Genomic DNA, 23,346 nt, shown 5'->3' with positions numbered 1-23,346 from the left:
GTCACAATTAAAGGTTTTCTGCACTCTAAGATTACAAAAAAAGGTTCTAGGGTTTTTTTCCTTGACTTTTAGGTTTTTACTGTTCACAGTTAAATCTGTTTATTCTTTGGAATTTATTCTAATATAAGGTGTGAGTTATGGAGCCAACTTTTTTTTTCTAAACACCTACCCAGTTCTTCCTATTAACATTTGGTGAGTAAATTATCTTTTCTCTACTAATTTGAAATGTCAATCTTATCAAAAATCAAATTTCTGTATGTTCTTTAGTTTGTGGACTTTTTTTTTCCTGTTTCCTAGAACTACTTGTCTATTCATGCATCAGTACTGTGCAGTTTTAATTACTGTAGATTTTAAATGTTTTTAATTTCTAGTATTCCTTTTCAGAATTTCTCTGGCTGGTTTTGCTCATTGCTCACTTTTGGTTTAACTTATCTAAAATTCTATTGCTGTTTTTACTGGAATCATGTTAAACTGATGACTTTTTGATGTTGGGTCTTCCTTGCCAAGAACATGGAATGCCTTAACATATGCTCATATTTAAAATATTTGAAAAGAGTAAATTTATAGTCATGTTCTTTCTGCTTAAGTTTACCATTTTTAAACGATATTTTACTAATTACAAAATTAATATATATACATGTAGAAATTTTTTCAACTACTAGAACTTTTAAAAGAAAAAAATATTTCCTATCCTCATCACTCAGAGGTAACCACTGTTCAAGTTTAGTTGTTAATACAAAAAGAATATGTACAGTTTATACAAGTAGAAAAGCATTGCGTGTACCATTTTGTGACCTGCTGCTTAATTTAGTATAAATGATGAGTATTTAAGACATCATTAAGTATTTAAGATAATGTTGACTATAAGTGATCAGTTGAGTCAGCATTTATTTATGAATTTTAAATTCCGTATTATATTAACTGTATCATTAAAATAACCTGCTCAAATAGCAACCTACCTGGAAATCAAATATTTAGTATTTCGTAAATTATTTATACATCCTTTCCCATTGACATAGATATCTTTACATAGCTCCCATTATAGCATAGGTTGGCATTTTGTTTTTCTTCCTTCCCATTTTTTATTCTTTTTTTTTTTTTTTTTTTTCTGGCAGCCGGCTGGTATGAGGATCTGAAGTTCCATGTCTTTTTATTATAAGCATTTTCCATGTTCCCATGCAATCTTTATTACTATCAGTTTTTATTATTATTTTTGATATCAATAGACCATTGCATCACACAAATGTGCCATAATTAATCCTTCTCCTACTATAGAATATTTAAGCTGTGTAACTATTTTTAAACAATTGTAAAAGTTCAGTATAAATTTTAATACAAAAATATTTAGCTTGTATTAATATAAAATACATTTGCATTATTAAAAATTGTAGCAAACCTATTTGTACATACAGCTTTCTAATTATTTATTTAGGATGCATTCTTAGAAGACACACATTACCAGTTCAGGAGATGAACTCTTTTATGATTCTTGATATCAAACAAATACCAATATGATATGCCATATGCAATATATGATTGTTTATATAAATTCCATCGTATATTCACCCATATTAGGTATTAGCACTATGGCTAATCATTAGAATTCCTAGATATCAAATAATACATGATTTATGTGTTTATTTGTTCTCTTCTATGATTTCTTTTTTAGTGCCTTAAAGAGATACTACATACTGTGAGAAGTTATTTTCTGTTCAGTAAGATTCTTTTCTTAATGAGACTGTGTCTCATTAAAAAAAGTTTTGAAGTAGCTGTTGAAAATCCAAGACAGCATGTATAGCAAATAAGAAGGAGGGGGATGGGGTCCTCCTCATGCTGTGAGCCCAGGCAAGGTGGGTTATTACTGCTCTTGCCCACATTGCCCCAGTGGGTTAGAAGAAGTTGTTGGATACTATTTTCTAACATTTATTCAGGATATTTCTTTCGAGCAACTCAAACTCATTCACACCTAATGATCCCAATTCTCCATATTATGTTGCAGTATTCGTTAATACTTTCATGGTGATTTAGGGGTTTGCCTTCTGTGAAGTGGCATTTTTTTTGTTGGTAGGAAGTAGAATTATCCATCCTGCTTGAGGCTAAGGCACAGAGAACGGGAATTACTGTATGAAACACAGTGCGTGATGTTGAGGGAAGCCAGCAGGGATTACACTGCAGGCTGAGTAAGTACATTCTCAGAGCACTAGCAAAGTAGGGGCCCCAAGACAAAATCTTTTGGAAAAAAATTAATATTTGATGTTGGTCAAAGGTACAAACTTTCAGTGATAAAATGAATAAGTTCTGGGATCTTATGTACAGCATAAGAACTATAGTTGAAATTTGAAATACTTGAAATTTACTATATTTTACAGTACTTGAAATGTTCTATACTTGAAATTTACGAAGAGAGCAGGTCTTAAGTATTCTCACCACACATACAAAGTAGTAACTGTGTTAGGTCGTGGATAGGTTAATTACCTGCATTGTGATAATCATTTCATGGTATACATGTATACCATATTATCACACTGTATACCTTAAATATATGCACCTTTAATATGTCCATCATACTTGAATAAAGATGGAAGAAAATTTAAAAATAGAATTACTTTTTAAAAATATTTGGTATTTCAGGACAATCGTTCTTGTAGCCGTTATAGGAAAAGAAGTGATACAGAACTCTGTGGGACTTCACAACCCTTATTTTATGGTTTAGTTTGGTTAAAATTTAGACCTTAGTGAAACACAAAGCTTTCAACTGTGGATCTAGTGGCCTGTAGTCATCATTCTTTATTCTTTGTCTCTCAGATAAAATAAGTATTGATCTAGTAGAATCCTGGGTTGTTGGGGTTTTTCCCCCCCCTCACTAATTACCGTCTAAGGTGATTCTTTTTGTTTGGTTTGGTTTGGTTGATTTTAAGAGTAATTAGGGTCTGTTTTTGTTTTTGTTTTTAATTTAGTTCTATGACATTTTTTAATTAGTACAGATTTGACATAAATAATGATGTGGCATCCCCTTAAATATACAGTAGCCCCCCCTTACCTGCTGGGGATAAGTTCCAAGAACCCCAATGGATATCTGACACCTCTATGATACTGAACCCTGTATATGTTTTTCCATATATGTACATACCTATGATAAAGTTTAATTTATAAATTAGGCACAGTCAGAAACTAACAGCAATAACCAATAATAAAATAGAACAATTCAGTAAAATAAGCGTTACTTGACAACAAGCACTGTGATACCAAGACAGTTGATCTGATGGCCAAGAGGGCTGTTAAGTGACCAACTGGCCTGCAGTGTATTCATCGTGGATACACTGGACAGAGGCAGGATTCCCATCCCTGTGCGGGAATTCATCACACTACCGAGATGAAGTCACACTACTGAGAATGGCATGCAACTTAAAACTTATGAATTGTTTATTTCTGGAATTTTCCAATTAATATCTTGGACTGCAGCTGACTACAGGTAATTGCAACTGGGAAAAGCGAAACCACAAATGAGGGGGGACTACTGTACTAACAATTGATACATTTTTATTTGTCAGTTAAAAAGTAAAGAAGTAATAATTACTTTTTACTCTGTGAATATGGAAAGAGAAGTAAAATATATTATTAAATGAAAAATCAAATTACAAAAAAGTGTGTTGCGTGAATATGAATAAATGGAAACAACTAAACAAATAATAAATCATTCATACAAAAGTATTAAAAAATTAACAATGGAAAAATACCAAAAAATTAAAAATTTGGATGTGCAACATTTTTTTTAAAAAAACAATAATAATTTAGAAAAGGAGAAAATAATTTGAAATAAGGAAACTGCAGTCTAGAAGAATTTTTCATTATGGCTCCAGTGGTTTTCTAATCAGACTTCCTGGATCTTTGTCATTCTGTATCTTCATAGAAGGTGGCAAAAATGTTTTTTCTGGGCTGTAGAAAGGGGAACTTAGAGTACTAATAAGCATAAAATGACTTCATAAACATATTAGTCATGTACAGTCAGTGAACCTTGTTTGGATCCTGAGTCAAATTTACCGTGTATTTAAAAAAAAAAAAAAGATAATAGAATCAGGAAATTTTAATACTGACTCTACATTTGATGAAATTAAGGAATCATTCATTTTTTAGGAATGATAATCGGACTGTTGTTATATTATGAAGAAAAGTCTTTGTTTCATAGAAAAACCCTCTGAGATATTTGTAGATAAAATGACATGATAGCTAGGAATCACTTCGAAATAGTCCACTGATGGGCAAGAAATATAATTGGGTGCGCAGAAGAAAGAAGCCTGGCCATGAGTTGATAATTGTTGATGCTGAGTGATGTATATGTAATTTATCATATTCCCTCTACTTTTTTATGTTTGGAATTTTCCATAATAAAATGAGAAAAGTCTTTACCTAATTATCTCCTCTCAAATATATTGTTTTAATTTTTATGTATTTAATAAATAGTGAAACTAAATTTTTGAAAAAAAATTTTGGACTCTTTTCTATGAAATACCTGTTTATATCCTTTGACAGTTTTTTAAAATTGAACAGCTCATTTTTTTCTATTGGAAAAGTTTTTTATATATTAAAAACATTTACCCTCCATCTAGCATATAAACAGCAAATATTTTAAGTTTACTAATGATACTTTCCACCAAACAGAATCTTCTCATTTTTAAAAAATAAGAGCTGACAGCTATTTATGTATTGTCTTATTTCATACCAAAGCTTTTTATTTTATTTTTAAGATTTCATTTTTTAGAGCAGTTTTAGGTTTAGCACAAAAGTGAGCAAAAAGTACAAAAGATTCCCATGTTACCCTGCTCCACACATGCCCAGTGTTAGGAAAATAGAATAGTTTGGTCAGGGCTCTCCCCTCGCCTCAGGTCCAGTTGGGTGTGGTTTTAGAACATCCTTTGTAAGCAAATTGTGTGTGTGTGTGTGTGTGTGTGTGTGTGTGTGTGTGTGTATTTAGTGTGCATGCGCACCAATGTATCTTTTTAGTTTTGTTGCTATTCTTGTGTTCTTCAGAGAGAGAGAGAGAAGAGAGGAGTTTTAGTGAAGCAGGCAGGTGGGCATCTGCCTTGGGCATCCACCCGGTACAGCCATGCTTTCCAACTTGCAGCTTCCAAGGACCTTTTGGCCGGTTACCTAGCTCATAGATCTGCATGTAAGTGGTCTGGTGACACAGCCTGGCGTTTGAGGGGTCTGGGGACCCAGCCTGGCATGTGAAGGATTTTGACCCAGTCTGTGAACGTGTTTGAGGGTCTGTGGGTTCCAGATCCAAGCTTAGCTCGACAATCGGCCCAGTCGGTGCAGGATTACCAGCAGGTAAAAGAGCCCAACAACTGGCATGGTCGAGTAGCTTTACAATTGGCATCACAAACAGGATTAAGAGCTAGACAATTGGCACTGTGAGCAGGATTCCAGACACTAGCTTAGCAGAGGTCCACACCCAGCCACCCCCACTGTCAGCATCTCATACTAGAGTGGTACATTTACTGCAAGCAAAGAACCTACTTTGAAACATCATTATCACCCAGAGTCCCTAGTTTACATTACCTTTCACTCTTGGTGCACATTCTACAGGTTTTGACAAATGTATAATGACACATATCCATCATTACAGTATGACACAGAGTAGTTTCACCACCCTAAAAATCCTCTGTGCTCTGCTTATTCATCCCTCCAAACTTTTGATTTTTATGAAGCATAATCTACTAACTTTTAATCAAACCAGGAGTTATTAAATACCCATTTAGAAGTTATAAGCCATACCCGTAATAAAGATGTAATACCTTTTTCTTTTTTTTTTTTTTTTACATTTTGCCATATTCTCTCTTTCTCTCTCTTTTCCCCGCACCCCACCCCACTCAACCATCTGAGAGTAGGTTACAAACATCATGATATAAGGTCAAAGAGATTGTCCTACATAACCACGTACTATAGTACAGTTATAATTCAGGAAATTTGACATTGATACAATACTTTAAGCTACAACCCATATTCCAGTTTTGTCAGTTATCTCAATTACGTCTTTTATAGCACTGTTTGGTACAGAATTTAATTAGGATCACGGTATTTGACCGTGTCCCTTTTATGTTCTTTAATCTGGAATAGTTTCCTTAGCCTTTCTTTGTCTTTTATAATATTGACGCTTTTGAGGATTATGGGCCAGTTATTTTATAGAATTTCCCTTAATTTGGGTTTGTCTGATGTTTCAACATGCTGAGGATTCAGTTTATACTTTTTTTCCCCCCTTTATATTCTGGAGGCTCTGCTTTTTTTCTAATTTATTTTTTTAATTGTCAAATAAAAATTGTATGTACTTATTGTGTACAGCCTGTTGTTTTAAAATATGTATACATTGTGGAATGGCTAATCAAGCTAATTAACATGTGCGTTACTTCGCATACTTATTTTTGGTGGTGAGAACACTTAAAACCTACTCTCAGTGATTTTCAAGAATACAATGCATTGTTATTAACTGTAATGACCATGTTGTACAGTAGTTCTCTTGAATTTATTCCTCCTATCTAACTGAAATTTTGTATCCTTTGACCACATCTCCCCAACCACCCCACCCCACAACCTTCAGCCCCTGGTGACCACCATTCTACTCTACTTCTGTGAGTTCAACATTTTTAGGTTCTACATATAAGTGAGATCATGAGGTCCTTGTCCTTCTGTGTCTGGCTAATTTCACTTACATAATGTCCTTCACATATGACAGGATTTCCTTCTTTTTACGGCTGAGTAGTATTTCATGTATGTCTCCATTCATTCTCTTATGGACACTTAGGTTGATTCCATATCTTTGCTATTGTGAATCGTGCTGCAATGAACAGGGGAATGCAGTATCGCTCCAACATCCTGTTTTTGTTTCCTTTGGATATATACCCAGGACTGCTGGATTATATTGTAGTTATTTTTAATTTTTTAAGGAACTTCCTTACTGTTTTCCATAATGGCTGTACTACTTACATTCCCACCAACAGTGTAGGAGCGCTCCCCTTTGTCCACATCCTCGCCAACAATTGTTATCTTTTGTCTTCTTGATGATAGCCATTTGAACAAGTGTGAGGTGATATCTCGTTCTGGTTTTAATTTGCATTTCCCTGATCATTAGTGATGTTGAGCATTTTTTCATTTAGCTGTTGACTATTTGTATGTCTTCTTTTGAGAAATGTCTGTTCAGATCCTTTGCCCACTTTAAAATCAGGTTATTGGTTTATTGCTATTGAGTTGTTTGAGTTTCGTACATATTTTGGATTTTAGCACCTTATCAGATATATGGTTTGCATATATTTTCTCTCATGCTGTAGGTTGTCTCTTCACTCTGTTGATTTTTTCCTTTGTTGTACAGCAGTTCCTTAGTTTGATGTAATACCATTTGCCTATTTTTACTTTTGTTGCCTGTGTTTTTAGGATCATATCCAAAAAAATCAATTGCCCAGACCAGTGTCATGTAGCTTTTCAACCCCATGTTTCCTTCCAGTAGTTTTACAGTTTCAGTTCTTAAGTTTAAGTTGTTAATCCATTTTGAGTTGATTTTTGTATATAGTGAAAGATAAGGGTCTAGTTTTATTTTTCTGCATGTAGATGGATATCCAGTTCTCCCAACACCATTTATTGAAGATTGTCCTTTCCCCATTGTGTATTGTTAGCATCTTTGTCAAAAATTTACTGACTGTAAATGCATGGATTCATTTCTAGGATTTCTATTTTATTTCATTGGTCCATGTGTCTGTTTTTATGCCAGTACCATGCTGTTTTGGTTACTATAGCTTTGTAATATATTTTGAAGTCAGGTAGTGTGATGCCTCCAGCTTTGTTCTTTTTGCTCAAGATTGCTTTGGCTAATCTGGGGTCTTTGGTGTTTCCATAGGAATGTTAGGATTGTTTTTTCTATTTCTGTGAAAAATGGCATTGGAATTTTGATAGGGGTTGCATTGACTCCATAGATTGCTTTTTTGTATGTGACACATATCCTGCTATGAGAACAAGGAGACTGTCTTATATAACCACATACTACAGAACAGTTATAAATTCAGGACCTTTGACATTAATGCAATACTTTAATCCATATTCCAGTTTTGTCAATTGTCCCAATAATGTCTTTTAGAGCAATTTCTGGTACAGATCTGGTCAAGATCACATATTATATTTAGCCCTGTCTCTTTAATCTTCTTTAACCTGGAATTGTCTTGTTAGCCTTTCTTCATCTTTGATAATATTGACATATTTGAGAACTACGGCCCGGTTACTTTATAGAATTTTCCTTAATTTGGGTTTGTCTGATGTTTCCCCCTGCTGAGGATTCAGGTTATATATTTTTGTGTGATGTTGTATCTTTTTCAGGTATCATGTCCAGAAGCTCATTACGTTCATTTGTCCCTTATTGGTGATATGAGTTGATCACTTGGTTAAGGTTTTGTGTATTTTCTTCTCCGTGTAGTTCCTATTTTTCCTTTTGTATTAATAAGTAACTTATGGGGAGGCATTTTGAGAATGTTCTGTTTCTCATTGCACTCTTCCCCCTATGAATATCATCTAATCATAGTTCTGGAATGAATCAGTTTTCACTATGGTGCTTGAAATCTGTCATTATAATTAGCAGACATCTAATGAGCTCTCACAGATGCCAATGCACTATTCTAAGCATATTGTAACAACACTATGAAGTGGGTATTATTATCACCCCAATTTTGCAGATAAGCAAACTGAAGTATAAAAAGATTATCTGCCCAAGGTCACCCAACAAGTGTAGGTAGAATTTAAACTCGGGCTGGCTTCAGAGCATGTGCCATTATCTACTACATAAAGCTGCCTATTAATCTTTTACTGTATGGATTCCATCTTTGCCTGTATATTTAATAAGACATTCTCTTCCTGGGATAAGATAAATATTTACTAATATTTTCTTCCAGTCATTTGGTGGTCTCATTTTTGTATATTTATGCCTTGAGATATTTATTCAGTCGGCAATTGAAAATTCAGATTTAGAACCTGAGAGTGAATTCGTGGGTCTGGATTAGGTTGAGGAGTATTAATTTCTGATCCTTTTGGAGTGAAATTTGACTGTCATGCGGTCAGTGTTTTGTGATTTTCCTCTTTGTTCCTGGATGACAGGTCCATCCTGGAGCCACTTTTGGAGCGCAGGGCCTCGTCAGGTGCCAGAGTTGAAGATCTGCCCCTCAAGGAGGACAGTGAGAACCGGATCAGCAAGTTCAAAAGAAAAGACTGGAGTCTGAGCAAGTCCCAGGTCATTGCAGAGAAAGCTCCAGAACCTGATCTGATGGTAAAAAAAAAAAAAAACCCACTGGCATTTTGCCCATGGCTCCACCCCGTAAACCAGGAACATCCCCATTCACTCCATAGCAGTGAGTCACCACGTAGAAGCCACCTGGCCTGTCTCAGGACACAGCAGCCTGTGGCAGTGTCAGTTTGCATATTGTGGTAAGGAAAACATGTACAGAGAATGTCAAGTCTAAATCAATATTGGCACAAGGTCTTGTACCCACAACATAAACATGTGGGTTGATAGTTGGAGTCGTGGTTTTCACCACTGTGTTCCGTGAGTCAATCCAAACATTGTCATTTCTGTTCTTTTAACTTAAAAAAAAAAAGTACTTTTTTTCTTTCATAAGCCACATCAAGTTGTTAAGTATGGCAAGACCAGCTTTCCCTGAGAATCAGGGTGGCTTATTTCCAACATAAATGACACAGTACAGCTGCAGTCAAAATCAAGTCCGTGGCCAGCCAGAAAATAGTCAATGGTTCGGTGATTCCCGGTTAGTATCTCTGCCACTATGCCCATTATGTAACAGCGTGGTCAGCTTAGACATGGCTCCTTGAATTATGTCCTTCTACAAGTTTCTGCTCAGCAGATGAGGGTGCTAAGAACATTGTTGTGTTCAGCCTTCCTCACCATGTTTTTTCTGTTTTCCCTTCTGGTACTAGAGCCCAACCAGAAGAGCACAGAGGCCGAAGAGTCTCCAGCTGGTGGACAACCGGCTAACACCGTTCCATGGTTCTCCACCTGCCCAGTCAACGCCCTTGAGCCCACCCCCACTTACTCCTAAAGCTGCCAGGACCCTAAGTAAGATCTCCTACATCCCTTATATTCTTTTTACTAGGGAACAGAGCATGTTTATGAATATGGGAAATTTTTAATTAAACCAGCCACAACGTATAGGAGACTATTGTAAAGTTGGTTCAGTTCAGTGGGAGTTGAGTATGCTACACTTAGACTAGAGTTTGCCCAGGACTCCATGGGCCACTCAGACTCATTAAACCTTGCTGTATCATGAGCCATAGGGTCTTAATGCCCCTTTTCCAGTTGTGAAGGTATAAAAGAGGTAGATTTGGACTAGGACCAAACAGGAAGCCAGTAACTCATGAACTAATTATTGGGTAGGCAGACATGTACAGGGAACAGTATAGCTCCATTCCATCTACAGCTGACAGTCTGGCTCAGGGAACCAGCAACACCCAACGCCTGAGCAGAATTGCGAGGCGCCCACAGTACAAAGGTGTAATGGGGGATACACCTGTCAGTTCTAGGTGGGAGACAGTAGTCACCACGAGTTAGAGATAATCATGTAAGGTTTCCTGGAGGAAATGGGTATTTTCCTAAGCACTTGGGTTATGTCAAAGTTAAGTTCCAGAAACTACTCATCTTCAGCTTAACAGTGAAAAACTCTGGACCAAAAATGAAATTTTTGCTTCAGAACTTCTTGTCATGCCTTCTTGTGAATGACGGGCGCTATCCTGTTGGGTGAAAGGTCTTCATTCTGTCCGTGGAAACCACAGAGTGTGGCTTTAGCAATTTGATTGGCAGAGTGGTTTAGGTATTACAATGGCAAGCAGGACTTCTATGAGATTCTTTGATAAATTCTCTGCTTTCATCTACTCTGTATCATTTCTAGGCTCCCCGTCTTTGCAGACAGATGGACTGGTGACTGCTCAGAGCCCACCTCCACCTCCCCCGAAGAGCAAGCCCTACGAGAGCGGGCAGAGGAACTCCACCGAGGTAGGTAGAGAAACAGGGCTGATGACTGTGGCCGGACAGCACTGCCCCTGGGAAGACAGCATGGGGTTTTCCAAGCTTTGTAGTTGGCAGGTTTTCCCTGGGGAAAATTGCTGAGGATATAGCAGTGATTGGGTGTGCATGTGTGTATATGTGTGTGTGTGTGTATGCATGTGTGCTTGAGTGCATGTATGTGTGTGCACATGTGTGCGTGCGTATGCATGTGTGCATGTGTGTGTGCCTCTGTGTGCTTGTGCATGTGTTAGCGTGCGTGCATATGTGCATGTGTGTATGATTAGCTCAAGGGCAACAAGGGAGGACAAATCAGTTATTTCCCTTTCCACCTTGCAAAGCCTGCATAGATAGATCAATTAGAAACTAAAGCAGAATATGGGAAATGGGGAGGAGAAGGCAGAAGTGGGAAGAAAGATAAGACTCATTTGTGATTGCATGTGTCTGCTCGCACAGGTGGCTCCCCCACTGCCTATGCGAAGAGAAGCCAAAGTCCCACCCCCACCTCCTCCAAAAGTTCGGAAATCTGGCATCCTTTCTTCTGAGCCTGGATCCCAGTAAGGATCTTGCCCTCCCTCTGGAACTCCAAGTGCCTTGGACAGCTGCTGCCTGAGGACTGGCCTCCAGGAGACGGTGTCCTCGTTACACAGGCTCCCTGCCGACTGTGTGTCCTGACCTGGGGTGGTGCTCACCAGCTCAGAACCGGCTTTGTTCTATTGAAAGCTCCTCTTTGATAGGTGTTTGAGGCCATGCCACATCTCTTCCAGTCCATGTGGAATTCCAGAATTGGCCATGTCCTGTGCATTTTTCAAAGGAGAGATCACCTTCACCATTATTAAATTCCAGCTTCTATTGCAGAGACCCTGGGGGCTGCAAAAGGCTGAACAGGTGGATGGTTATTCTGCATGATGGTGGAGGAACTCCAGTAACCTACTCCTTGGAGGGATTTCTTGCTTTGCTTCTGAAAAGCCGTGCTTGAGACTTAGTTACTTTTCTCACGTGGACATGCCTATCTCATATAGCATCATGGAAGAGACAGATATCGAGTACAGTCTGGTAGCTAAAATGATTCCATCTTTCTTATGTCTACTGTGTATCATTTGAGGAAAGGAACACATATTTTTAGTGGAGATTGGCTGCTTTCAGGCATGCGTGACTGTCATTGTTGAGAAAACGTGGACTTAGACGGGGGCCCCGAGCTCCTGCATCACCCCCGCCCTCTTGGGGCACAGGAAGACTGCACTCCCCCTCCCCCCACCAGAATTCCACAGCACTCCTGACTAATGGCCCTCACTGCACGGCCTTTCTTACTGTGGATCCCCTTGAAGCTCTTCATTTTACACATACAGTCTCTTGTCCCATTACCTCCTCTGAGCTGAGATCACTGCAGATCCCGTTTGGATGACTGAGTGGCCCCTGCCTGCTACCTGACTTTACCCTGAGAATACAGTGCAATATTTTCCTTTGATTATTTATTCCTCTCGATTGTGGACTTATTTTGATTACTCACTAATGGTACTAATGTCAATACTCCTTTCAGAAGAAAAAATGGGGTGATTTAGATGACCAAATATTACATAAACATACACATACATAAATTGCTGTACAAAGTTACTGACGTTCTGAGCTACAAGGGCCTTAAAGGTCATACAAACAACCCCCTCATTTAATAAAGAAAGAAATTGAGGCTACACACAAAATTGTACTACAGATTCCTACTAATACCCCAGCTTGTGAATTTTGGCTATACCCATGTGACACTTAGATCTAGAATGCAACTCTGACAAACTCTTGAATACCCACCCCAAGTTGGAACAATATTTGAAATGTGCCAGATATCTCTCTACTCCTTAGGTATTTATGACAAAGCTGAAAGCTTTTTGTCTGTGAATCCAAAGGTCATCCTAGTGGAAGTTCAGCCGGGGCCTCTTCCCCGAGTTTGCCCAGAGTCCTTTCCTCAGATGGAGAGCAGAGAAAGACTCCAGCTGTGAGAATTTGCATTCCCCTGCCTGCCCTCCTAGTGGTTGCCTTGTTTCTCTACCACCCTTTAGGAGAGACACCACTTCATCACAAGGGTCAAGGAAGCAAAAGCCTCTGTGACGTGTCTAGTGCGTTACTCAAGAAATTAGTATGCATATTCTAGAAGCAGTGGAAAAGGTTGTTTTTTTACCCCCACCCAGGATAACTTACAGTGTGGTATCATGGAAAAAACACAGGCTTTGGAATTAAACCCATTTGGTTTCAAATCCCAGCCATGTCATCTCTTAACCTTGTAAAGTCCCACAAATTATTTGAAATTCTCTGAGCTTTCATCGTCTCACCTTTCAGAATAGGGATACTGCCCCCACACAGGTTGTTGTAAGGTTCATTTGAGATGGGATATGAGAAGGAGCAGGTCCTTTCTTTTCTTGGGTAGGCCTGAGTAAGATGTAGAACTCTGTAGGAGAATTATTAACAACACACTTTTTTTCCTGAATATAATTTGGAATGTGAGTGCAGGGGAGTTCTGCACAGACAGGATTTCTCCGAAAGATAAGAATCTTTTGGAGCCTTTTAATTACTTATGACAAGAGACAAAGTGTCAATGAGAACCGACAAGGATCTTTAGTGGAAAGAACTTGCCTTGTAGAGAAAGGTGGAAGTAATAGGAAGGTCACATAGGGCTTACGTGGAGCCTCTGACAAGTCACCTAGCAGACTGGCTAGAGGGGGTTTATATGCCTCCCCTGACTTTTCAGGCTGACATTAAAATAGACGTTGTGTCACACACAAAAAAAAAATCAAATCTGAAACCTCTCCTTGCAGAGCAGCAGATGTGAGTCTGGTCTTTGAGCGGAGGCTGAGGAGACATGATGTATCAGCACCCAGCATCTACCTTCCCTTTTTAAATGGAACATATATCCCCATATGATTCTCTTCCCACATTAATGGAAATGATAGTTCTCTGCTGCCTGAACAAAAAGCGTTCCAGGTAGCGTTGTACATAAAAGATTACAGCAGACATTGGAGGGTTCGTTTCTTTGGGAAGCTACTGGGGTAAGAAAGAGTCATATTTAACAAAAGGTCATAAAGTCTATCCTGAAGTCAAAGAGAAAGACTGCAAAGAAGTGCCTTACAAAATTCAGAAGAGGTGAGGAAGGAAGAAATCAGAGAAAGAACTGGTTTTTATTTCCCTTGCTAAGAACTCTGGTGTATTGAAAGACATTGATATTAGCCCCCAAATTGTCAGAGACTTTGGGATTGGTTTATGGTTTGTGGGTTTCTTCTGGTGGTATATTAAATCCCCCCCCCCTTTTTTTTTTCAGCCTCTCTCTGTCTTGGTGATATGTCTTGCTTTGAGATTTTTTAAAATAGTTCTTTTATTCAACATATATTAAGTTCTTTTCAAATGCCAGACACAGCCCTAGCCCCTCAAGATGGGTCAGTTCCATGTGTTTAATGGAAATGGCCCCATATGCGAAGACAGTTCACCCTGGTGTGCTGTAGAATTGGAAAGCGAGTGGAATCAGATGGTGGGTTTCTTCCTTTGCCACCTTCATCCCTGGGCTCCAGAACTGCAGTCATTTTCTCCTGCCAGGAAAACCCTTTAAAAACTGCAGCCACACAGCAAATTGGAAAGATAAAACAAGATAGAAAGCAGAACTGATAACAGTCTACCTTTGTTAACTCTCTCCTGGCTGGAAGAGTCCTTCCCCTCTAGATGCCCCCAGGTCACGGGGCGATTTCTTATTTTAAAATTGAGACAGGACTTACATACAGTCAAATGCACAGATCTGAGGTGTGCGGATGGATGAATGCTCACGTAGCTTTTCACCGTGTTGCCACCTCTTGGATGCAGACGTTACCTGGTTCCAGCACCCCAGAATGTTCCCATGTGAAAGGTGTTCAGGAGGCGCCTCATGTTTGTGCCTTCCTCCCTCATGCTTCACGGCTGTGATATAAAGAAGCACCTACATCCCCACAAAACGAAACTGAAACGATCGTGTACCTTTTAGCAAGCAGTCAATCTGTAGTCAGTCCCTGGCACTCAGTTTCCTCCTCTGTGAAAACTGATGTATATGTTTGAGGCGGCGTGATTTGTAGAATCCTTGCAGCCCTCACTGCTTTTCTTCCAAGTCAATAAAAAGAGGGAGAGTCAGGAGGCGACTCCGTTTCTGTACCGAGGCTTTCAGCTCCACGCACTACATTCATTTTTCATCCCAACCGGGTGCTTCAATCCTGCCATACCCAGGCTTTTAAAATCAAAAGATTTGTGGACATTAAAATTTTGAATATACCAGTAATAATCCAGTACGCATTGAAACATTGAACCAAATTACCATAATTCTCTGCAGCAACCTGGAAACAACGTCATTTTCATAATAGTCTTCGGACTTCACCAGCCTGGCATGCTGTATCTAGACTTTCAGTTATTTTAATAATCATGCTTTCCTTCCGTGTAGCATTTGGGAAGTTGATAAGTATCACTTCCTTGGAAACTTTCATCCAGTTATAAGTCTGTTTTTTTAAATTAAATTGGAAAAGGTAAGTTTCTCTGTAGGCAGGTGTAGGGTTGAACCATCAATTCTAATCTACCAAAGGAAAGAAATCATTTTCCTTTCAGGTTAATTATTTCAGGCTGATTCTTCGGGTCCAGCCAAAGCTGGTCTCCAGTATATGCTGCCCAGATTCATCTATTAGTCATATTTTATGAGTTGTTCATCCAAACTGTGTCTGTCAAAAATTCCTTTACCATGATTTTGTAACTAGTTGGGTTTCACATACGGACAGTTAGAGAGACATGCATTGGAGAAGAAGGATTTTGTTCAGATTTGCTGTTATTTATTTTTAAAAATAAAAATGGAAATGTATTTTAAAGTTTATTGGGTGTTTAACTTGTGATTCCTGAACTTTGTAATCTCCCCATTGGCGCCGCCTCATGCACATCCCGCCCAGCATCCCTCTGGCTTGTTCCAGTGCAGGTCCTGTTGGTTTAACTTGTACTGCGGGGTCTTGAGTCATCTCTGTCCAGAAGTGATAACAACTGCAAGGTGTTCGGTTCTCTCACACCTTCCGCCCCTCCCTTTGGTGTCTGAGCTGACGGTTTTCTCATAGCAGTTGATTTCATGTACTCAGATTCTATTTCTTTACTCATTCACCACGGATAATTGGGCAGAGGAAAAGAGGGAACTAAAAAGGTTGAAAGGAATATCGAATAACTTATATGCTGTATTAGTCCATTTCTGTGGCTTATAACAGAATACCTAGAACTGGGTAATTTACCAAAAAAATGAAACTTATTGTTTACAGTTTCGAAGGCTGGGAAGTCCACAGTTCAGGTAACACATCTCGTGAGGGTTTTGGTGGTGGTGACAGTGACGACAGAGTATCCCATTGTGAAAGTGGTGGACCAGAGAGAGAGGCTCCTCTTCTTTTAAAGCTCTTAGAACCACGCCCTTGACCACCATTTTTAATCCATTCACTACTGCACGGTCCTACAATCCAATCACCTCTTCAAGGCTCCACCTTTCAATTACCATGATAGGATTTCCCACCCTCTTAACAGTCACAGTGGGGGCCAAGTTTCTAATACATAAAACTTAGGGGACACAATTCAAGCGTCAGTGAGTTTTGGGGGGACAAAATTCAATCCACAACACATGGAGAGGGTAGGAACTGATCCTCAAACTAGGTTAAACATTAGTATCACTTGGAAAAAGGCTGCACCCCAAATCAATGACAGTGGTTCCCCCTTATCCATGGTGCTTTCTGCAGTTTCAGTTACTCATGGTCAACCGCAGTCAAATATTAGGTAGAAAACTGTGTGCTGTTCTGAGTGGTGTGATGGAATCTCCCCCTCCCCCTCCACCCTGTCCAGGACAGGAATCACCCCTTCGTCCAGCATCTCCTGCCCGGTAGTCACGGCGTGCAGCTGCCTGGGTTATCAGATTGGTTGCCGCGGTATTGCAGGGCTTGTGTTTAAGTGACCATTATTTTACTTCATAATGGCCCCAAGGCACAAGAGTAGTGATGCTGGCAATGTAGATATGCCAAAGAAAAGCTGTAAAGTGCTTCCTTTAATTGAAAAGGTAAAAGTTCTTAACTTAATAAGGAAAGAAAAAAAATCATATGCTGAGGTTGCTGACATCTACAGTAAGAACAAATCTATTCCTGAAATTGTGAAGAAATTTGTGCTGGCCTTTCTGTTCCACCTCACGCTGCTGCAGGTAAGGCACAGTGCCTGGTATGGGCTTAGTTAAGATGGAAAAGGCGTTGCATTGGCGGGTGGAAGACATGGACAGAAACGTGTTCCAATTGATAGCATTCAAGTGTCACCCACGGTTTCAGGCATCCACTGCGGGTCTTGGGACGTACCCTGTGGATAAGGAAGGACTACTGTACATCAGAATTTCTGAGGGTGGGGCATAGGACCTAGGCATCTGTACTTCTTTTAAATCTCCCCCATGTTATTCCAATGTTAGCCCAAGGTTGAGAAACCACTGCCTTCGAGGGAGTGGTTTTCACTTTAGGAAATTGGTATTGAAGATGTGTTTTGTAAAATCCCTGCTATTTTACAGGTGGAGCAGGTGGGGGAAGGGGACGCTGCATTTCCATTAGAGTATCCTCATTTTTAGTCCTGGCCTTATGCTTAAGTTTATTGTTTTTTAAAGAAAGTGTCCCAGTGCTTTTAAACATCTGCCATCTATTGCTTTATACAAGCAATAATGCTCCACTGTCTGTGTGCCTAAGAATCACCAAGATGCTTGTTAAAAATGCAGATGGCTTGGGCCCCCAGACTGAATCAACAGGCCTGGGGAATCTTTTGGGATCTAAGGCCCCCACTGAGAAATTCTGCTTTAGCGCATCTTCCACTGTTGAGATCTGTAAATACTGTTTTCTCACACAGTGACTCTTGGCTTCTTTTCCAATCACCTCCAGGAAACTGCACCTTCTAAAACTTTTTGCTAAAATAATTTATTTTCAATCCATTCTTTTTGCTACTTAATAATTTAGAGCTGTATACTTTCAGGAACACATCTCATTAAATGTCATGTTTTTCCAGCCTTTTGAAAGGCTTCAGAATTTTCTCTCTTTTTGAAGCTATATTGATGAGTTCTTCAGATTTAGGAAAACATTTAACATTTAGTAAAAGAGCCATTTTTACTTTTCTTCCTCTTGGTCATTTGGCAATCAAGTGCACCCAACATGCTCACACAAGTTGCAAACCACCAGATATCTGATGTCAGCATCTGTATGAGCATCTTTCCATACCCTTCAGGGAAATTGTTCCAAAGACAAGCTCTGACAAAGGAAACATGACACTCCAAACAGGATGTATAAATTAATTGAGTGTGTTGCTTTTTTCAATGTGTTAACTAATGTAAAGATTGTAAATGACATTTTTTATTCAAAAAAATAGTTACATCATTGGCAAACAGTAGGCTCTCATCCTGCCTTGTATGTGCTGATTAATGAAATGATGCAGTTTTGCTTTTTCCCATAAAGCAGATTGTGGATCACATCACTGCCTAATTTTTGAAGTGGGAGTAGAGGTTGTTTGATTCAGTTTCAGAGATTCTTCAAATGGAGATATTTGTGAAATCTAGCATAGTGCAGTAGCAAATATCTGTACTAAAAACGGATGGTTTTCTTCCCATGGAATATTTCTGACCCCTGTTCAAATGTCTTAGCCTAGGTCCCCCCTTTTTTTGAGGTTGAGGGACAGAGGGCAGGGGGAAGGGGAGGTTTCGTTTGTCTGATAAAAAGAGGAAAAAGGGACTTTTGTCATGTCAATTTGTTGCTGAGACATTGAGCAAATTATTTGAAATCTGAGTTTTTCAAGTGGTCTCATAGCTACTTAGAAAGTATGAGAATACGTGAGAATATTAGTGTCATAGTGTCTGGGACCTCACAGGGAAATAGTCACCAGTAACACTACGTTGACCTGTGCTGTGAACCCCTGTACCCTATTTCAGCTCCATTTAACAAAATAACCCAGTGTCCAAAGTCCATTTGCATTAACTGCTCGACATGGTGCAATTGCAGGAGCAGAGAATTGGAAACCAGTCAGAACTGAGTGGGTCTCAAACTCTCTGGCCCCAGTATCCTCATTTTAAAGCAATGACAATAACTTCTACGTTTCAAGGTCATTTAGGGTGGTTAGTGCAAATATTTGTGCACATGTCTAGCACAAAGCCTGACGCTGGGCTTTGTGGAGAATGAATGGTGACAATGTTGTTTGACCAGGGGACATGGGAACACTAGAATCCTGGCTTCAGTGGACTGACTGTACTCTGTTGCATTTCTCAAGTGAAATACCATTAAGATCAGACTGGAGAACAATCTATTACTTTCAGGCCTTGGTCCCAAGCCTCAGTATGCACCGCTTGGACAGACCACATGGAACCAGAAGGAGCACTGGACTAGCAGCCCTTCCAGGCTCCTTTCCCCAAGGCCTCACTTGGGTTCCAGTTGACTTCCAAAGGCATTGGAGATGATCTAGGGAGAGAACTTCTTCCCAAGTGGGAGGAAGCCTTGGCCATGGCCCCACTTTACTTTTGTAGAGCAATGTCAAGGATAAAATTATCACCCTGTAGATACTGTTGCTGAATCTGCTCTTTTTGGCCTGGATCAATATGTGACTGGTGGATGCAGTCCTTGCTGATGCAGGGTAGGGTGACGGAGAGCCCTTTCCTCAACAGCAGACAGGTTATCTCATCTCCCTCCCATCTTCCACCTCTGCACATACGTGGAGGGCTCCCCTTGGTGGGCTCACCGTGTCCCTCCCCCGAGAGTCCTGATTTAAAGACTTAACAGGTATATACCACCTTATTCACAGCACAGTGCTTTATTATGAAATATATGCAACTTAGTGTAAGAGTTTCTGAAATTCACACAAATTACAGGTGTTCAGTGGGTCATAAATTTCAATTTTGGACGTGTCCTTGTGTTGTCAATCTTTCTGGCCCAATGGAGTTAAATCTTCTTTTGCCCAGTTTCCTCTTCAATCAGACTTTCCTGAAAAATATGTAAGAAACCTATCAAGATTGACTTTACTAGCTGAATTATTTTATGTTTTTGACATTTTAAAGAGAGCTGGCCAGTTAGCTCAATTGGTTAGAGCATGGTGCTGATTAACACCAAGGTCCAGGGTTCGATCCCTCTACCAGCCAGCCACCAAAAAAAGACATTTTAATTTCTAAAATATTGATCTAAAAGAAATAGGTCCATTTATTTTCATGCTATAGAGATGTGACAGATTGACTTTTTAAGCTGCTAATAAACATAAAATCTATATTAATGGTTTAAGGATATGATGTGAGGAAGGAGATGAAAGAAAGTTCTTGCCAATCAGTTTGCTATTAAACCAGCTTTTGCCTCAACTCATAATTGTCATGTTTGGGAAATGTCACTGCTTGCTATTATTTTTATCATAAAGTAAGTAAGATTAGAAAAAGAAAGGAAATAAAGATGTCTGCCTACATTTTTCTTTGCTTTGTGGGTATGGAAGTTGAAATCACTGGAGAAAATTAAAATTATACCTTATCTTCATATATGATTTATTCAGACTTTCCTTGCTCCTAGGCATAATTGATCATTAACTGTAATGTCTTCTGACTGCTGCAAATACGTGGGCCATGGAACTCAGAGAACACCAACATTGAAATCAATTTCTGTATTTAATTCTCTTTCTACTTTTTCATAAAAAACCTATATTAGATTAGTAGATATCCTCTTTTTTTTTTTTTTTTTTTTTTTGGTGGGAATTGGAGATTATATAGCCCTACCAGAAAACAGGAAATCAAGTCTTTGGCTCTGAATTATAAATTTACTAGTTTGGAATTTTTTATTCCAAATGTGTAGAAAGCACCCGTATAAAGCACCATTTCTGATTTCTACATTTCCCGGGGTTCGGGAAAACCATGTCATACCAAGAACAATTGCAGAATCAGGTGGAGGGGTGTGGATTAGGCTAGAGAAGAGTAGTCAAAGGGGACTGATGAATACACTGGAATATAGCGGTGGGAAAAAATTTGTTTTGTCAGTCACCCCATAAGGCCAGAACCAGTATAAGCTGATAAAGTATATAGAGAGATTTCACTTCAATTTAAGGGGGGAACAAAAAGGAGTGTCATGAAATAGTGAGGACCCTGCCACAGGAGGCGTCCTGGCAGTCATGAAGGTAAGCCCCCACTGTGGCTAGGAGGTGGCCGTCCTAAGCGTTACCCAAGGGCCCTTCCATTTCTAAAGCTCTGTGTTATGATCACTTTCACTCACCAGAACTCCCTTCAGGTCTCTGAGGGAAGAACGTGGCTGGTGGATGGTACATTCCACGTGCTGGGGTTCTGCTAGTTTGTCCACCTCCTGGGCTATCTGAAGAAAAAGAATGTGATTCTTGGAGATGGAAATAGAGAAATGAAATTATATTTTCCATTTCCACCAAAAGTTGTCTGTACAAAATGAAGTCGGGGGTGTTGTGGAGAGCTGGCAATGTGGCAGGATCTGGATGGAGACTTTAAGGACGCAGATCCATCATCAGAAATTTTTACAGAATGATGTAGAGGTCAAGAGATTATGGAGATGGTGAGAAGAGAATGTTTTCTCCTTAAAAGACAATGAGAGTAGAGTAGGTTGAGCCTCAGGAAGAGACAGTACCCCAAATAACAAGAGTTTATAGTTGTGGGGAGGTTGGTTTTCATTTTCTAATTTTTACTAATATGTCACGATTAAGTGAGATTTGCTTCTCATGTAATCTGTGGAGAGGAGACTTCAGATTCTGGGGCTTCCTTACTTTATTTTATTTTTTGGCAGCTGGCCGGCATGGGGATCTGAGCCCTTGACCTTGGTGTTATAACACCGCACTCTAACCAACTAAGCTAACCGGCCAGCCCTGGGGCTTCCTTATTCAATACTAAATCATCTTTATTATTTCTCCAAAAAGAGACATTTCTTTCCAATAACAATGAAATGGTTTTAAGTCCCTCGAGCCAAGTTTCCTATTCACAGCCCTACGTTATTTTTTTGATTTGTCAGCTAACATATATGGCCTGTCTAATGAAGTCCCTGCCCCCCCCTCCCAGAAGCCGCATGTTAATGCTGCTGCTGGTACTGAATCTAACGTACATGCAATTCAATCCGACCTGTTTCCTACTATACCGTTTTGTCAACTCGAGTTTGCTAACTCCTGTACTCTAGTACTCTCAAGTTTCTTTGCTTAAATGCCCCCGTCGGTGAAAAAAATTACAGGGCATGCATCTTTGATAAGGATTTACAAATTATAAAAATGTACTACTGATCTAATATTACAGATATTTTAAAAAGATGAAATAAGAAAAATACATAAGCAGAATTTTTAAGCTTTTCTGTCTAAATCCCAAAGAATCATCTGCTGCTGGAGACCTAGACTACATCTCATGGTTTATAATTCCTTTGGCATCCTGTACACTCAAAGTACACCGGACTATCTTGCACTCGTTCTGTATTCTCTTGGAACTTGTCCTGCTCTTTGTTTTAGTAGCCCCTGCCTGGATTGCAAGAAGAAATGGGATTTGTAGCTTGTAAGTGTCTTTCCTCCCCTGGAGTATCTAGGGTAGAGCATAGGGCAGTGGCACCGAGGTTCCTACTGAGTGTTCAATATGGTTAAATGGAATCAAATAACCTACGTCTCATTTTGAAGCTGAGAGAAACTTACCTCTCGGAAGGAATCAATCAAATTTTCAGCATTTCTCTTTCCTCCAGGGCGCAACCCATAGGACCAGTGTTGGCCAGAGCAACCCTCCACGCAGAAGGTCAGCAGCATAAGTCCAGCTAGAAGTTTTGGAATCAGCTCCATTCTAAGGAACATCAACACACAGTCAAAACAGAACCAGGCTGGGTTGAGTAAAACATAAAGGCCTCTTTAGTAAAAAGTCTAGTGTCTGTATCATGAATCCCATAGAGGATGGAAGTTGGAGTTATACAGTTTTCACACACAGACACTGAAACACAGAGACACCTGCTTGCTTGACTTGAGATGCGAGCCACTGGGGACAAAAGTGGTACTTTAAACTCACATATTCAAGATTTTTTTGTACTAAGGTAGTCTATTTTTATTTTTATTATTTGTTCAGTTATCCATATCATGTGATTCATCCCTTATCAAATTCACTGTTTTGCCTTGACATTTCCCCAAGCATGGATTTGTTTTCACCTATCATTCCTGCGATAACAAGAACTGGGCTATATGCTCTGAAAAGTAGCCCCTATTAGGAATCTATGGCTAATACAAAATTGCTTGACATTAAGTGGCTACACTATGGCACTAATGGCACTTTGCTATCTGTCCAT

General features: G+C 39.3%; 2 protein-coding genes across 2 annotated transcripts in view; one reads left to right on the top strand and one right to left on the bottom strand.

Moving 5' to 3' along the window:
• DOCK5 (dedicator of cytokinesis 5) overlaps positions 1–12,512 on the top strand; it is a 207,396-nt gene extending 194,884 nt beyond the window's left edge. Inside the window, exons 49-52 of the mRNA XM_063087796.1 lie at positions 9,130–9,298; positions 9,961–10,099; positions 10,929–11,032; positions 11,498–12,512. Of these exons, the coding sequence (XP_062943866.1) occupies positions 9,130–9,298; positions 9,961–10,099; positions 10,929–11,032; positions 11,498–11,602 (517 nt within the window). The 3' untranslated portion in view covers positions 11,603–12,512. The remainder of the gene's footprint in view (positions 1–9,129; positions 9,299–9,960; positions 10,100–10,928; positions 11,033–11,497) is intronic.
• Positions 12,513–19,995: 7,483 nt separating this feature from the next.
• On the bottom strand, positions 19,996–22,864 carry GNRH1 (gonadotropin releasing hormone 1). Its single transcript, XM_063088172.1, has 3 exons — positions 22,712–22,864; positions 21,298–21,393; positions 19,996–20,037 (listed from the first exon to the last, which is right to left on the bottom strand). Exons 1-3 carry the CDS (start codon positions 22,862–22,864, stop codon positions 19,996–19,998), a joined length of 291 nt encoding a protein of 96 aa, XP_062944242.1.
• Between the last annotated feature and the right edge of the window lie 482 nt (positions 22,865–23,346).

This window comes from Cynocephalus volans, chromosome 2, assembly GCF_027409185.1.
Source record: "Cynocephalus volans isolate mCynVol1 chromosome 2, mCynVol1.pri, whole genome shotgun sequence".
Lineage (NCBI taxonomy): Eukaryota > Metazoa > Chordata > Mammalia > Dermoptera > Cynocephalidae > Cynocephalus > Cynocephalus volans.
The sequence above is the reverse complement of the archived record's forward strand: the minus strand, read 5'-3'. Positions and strand labels throughout refer to the sequence as shown.

Bases quoted from the DNA above. Each gene is read 5' to 3' on its own strand.
- GNRH1 (XM_063088172.1), bottom strand. From the start codon at position 22,864: ATGTTCCTTAGAATGGAGCTGATTCCAAAACTTCTAGCTGGACTTATG. The intron at 21,394-22,711 runs GTAAGTTTCTCT...CTTTTTCTTCAG, and splicing joins TGATTGATTCCTTCCGAGAG to ATAGCCCAGGAGGTGGACAA. The intron at 20,038-21,297 runs GTGAGTGAAAGT...CATATTTTTCAG, and splicing joins GAGACCTGAAGGGAGTTCTG to GAAAGTCTGATTGAAGAGGA.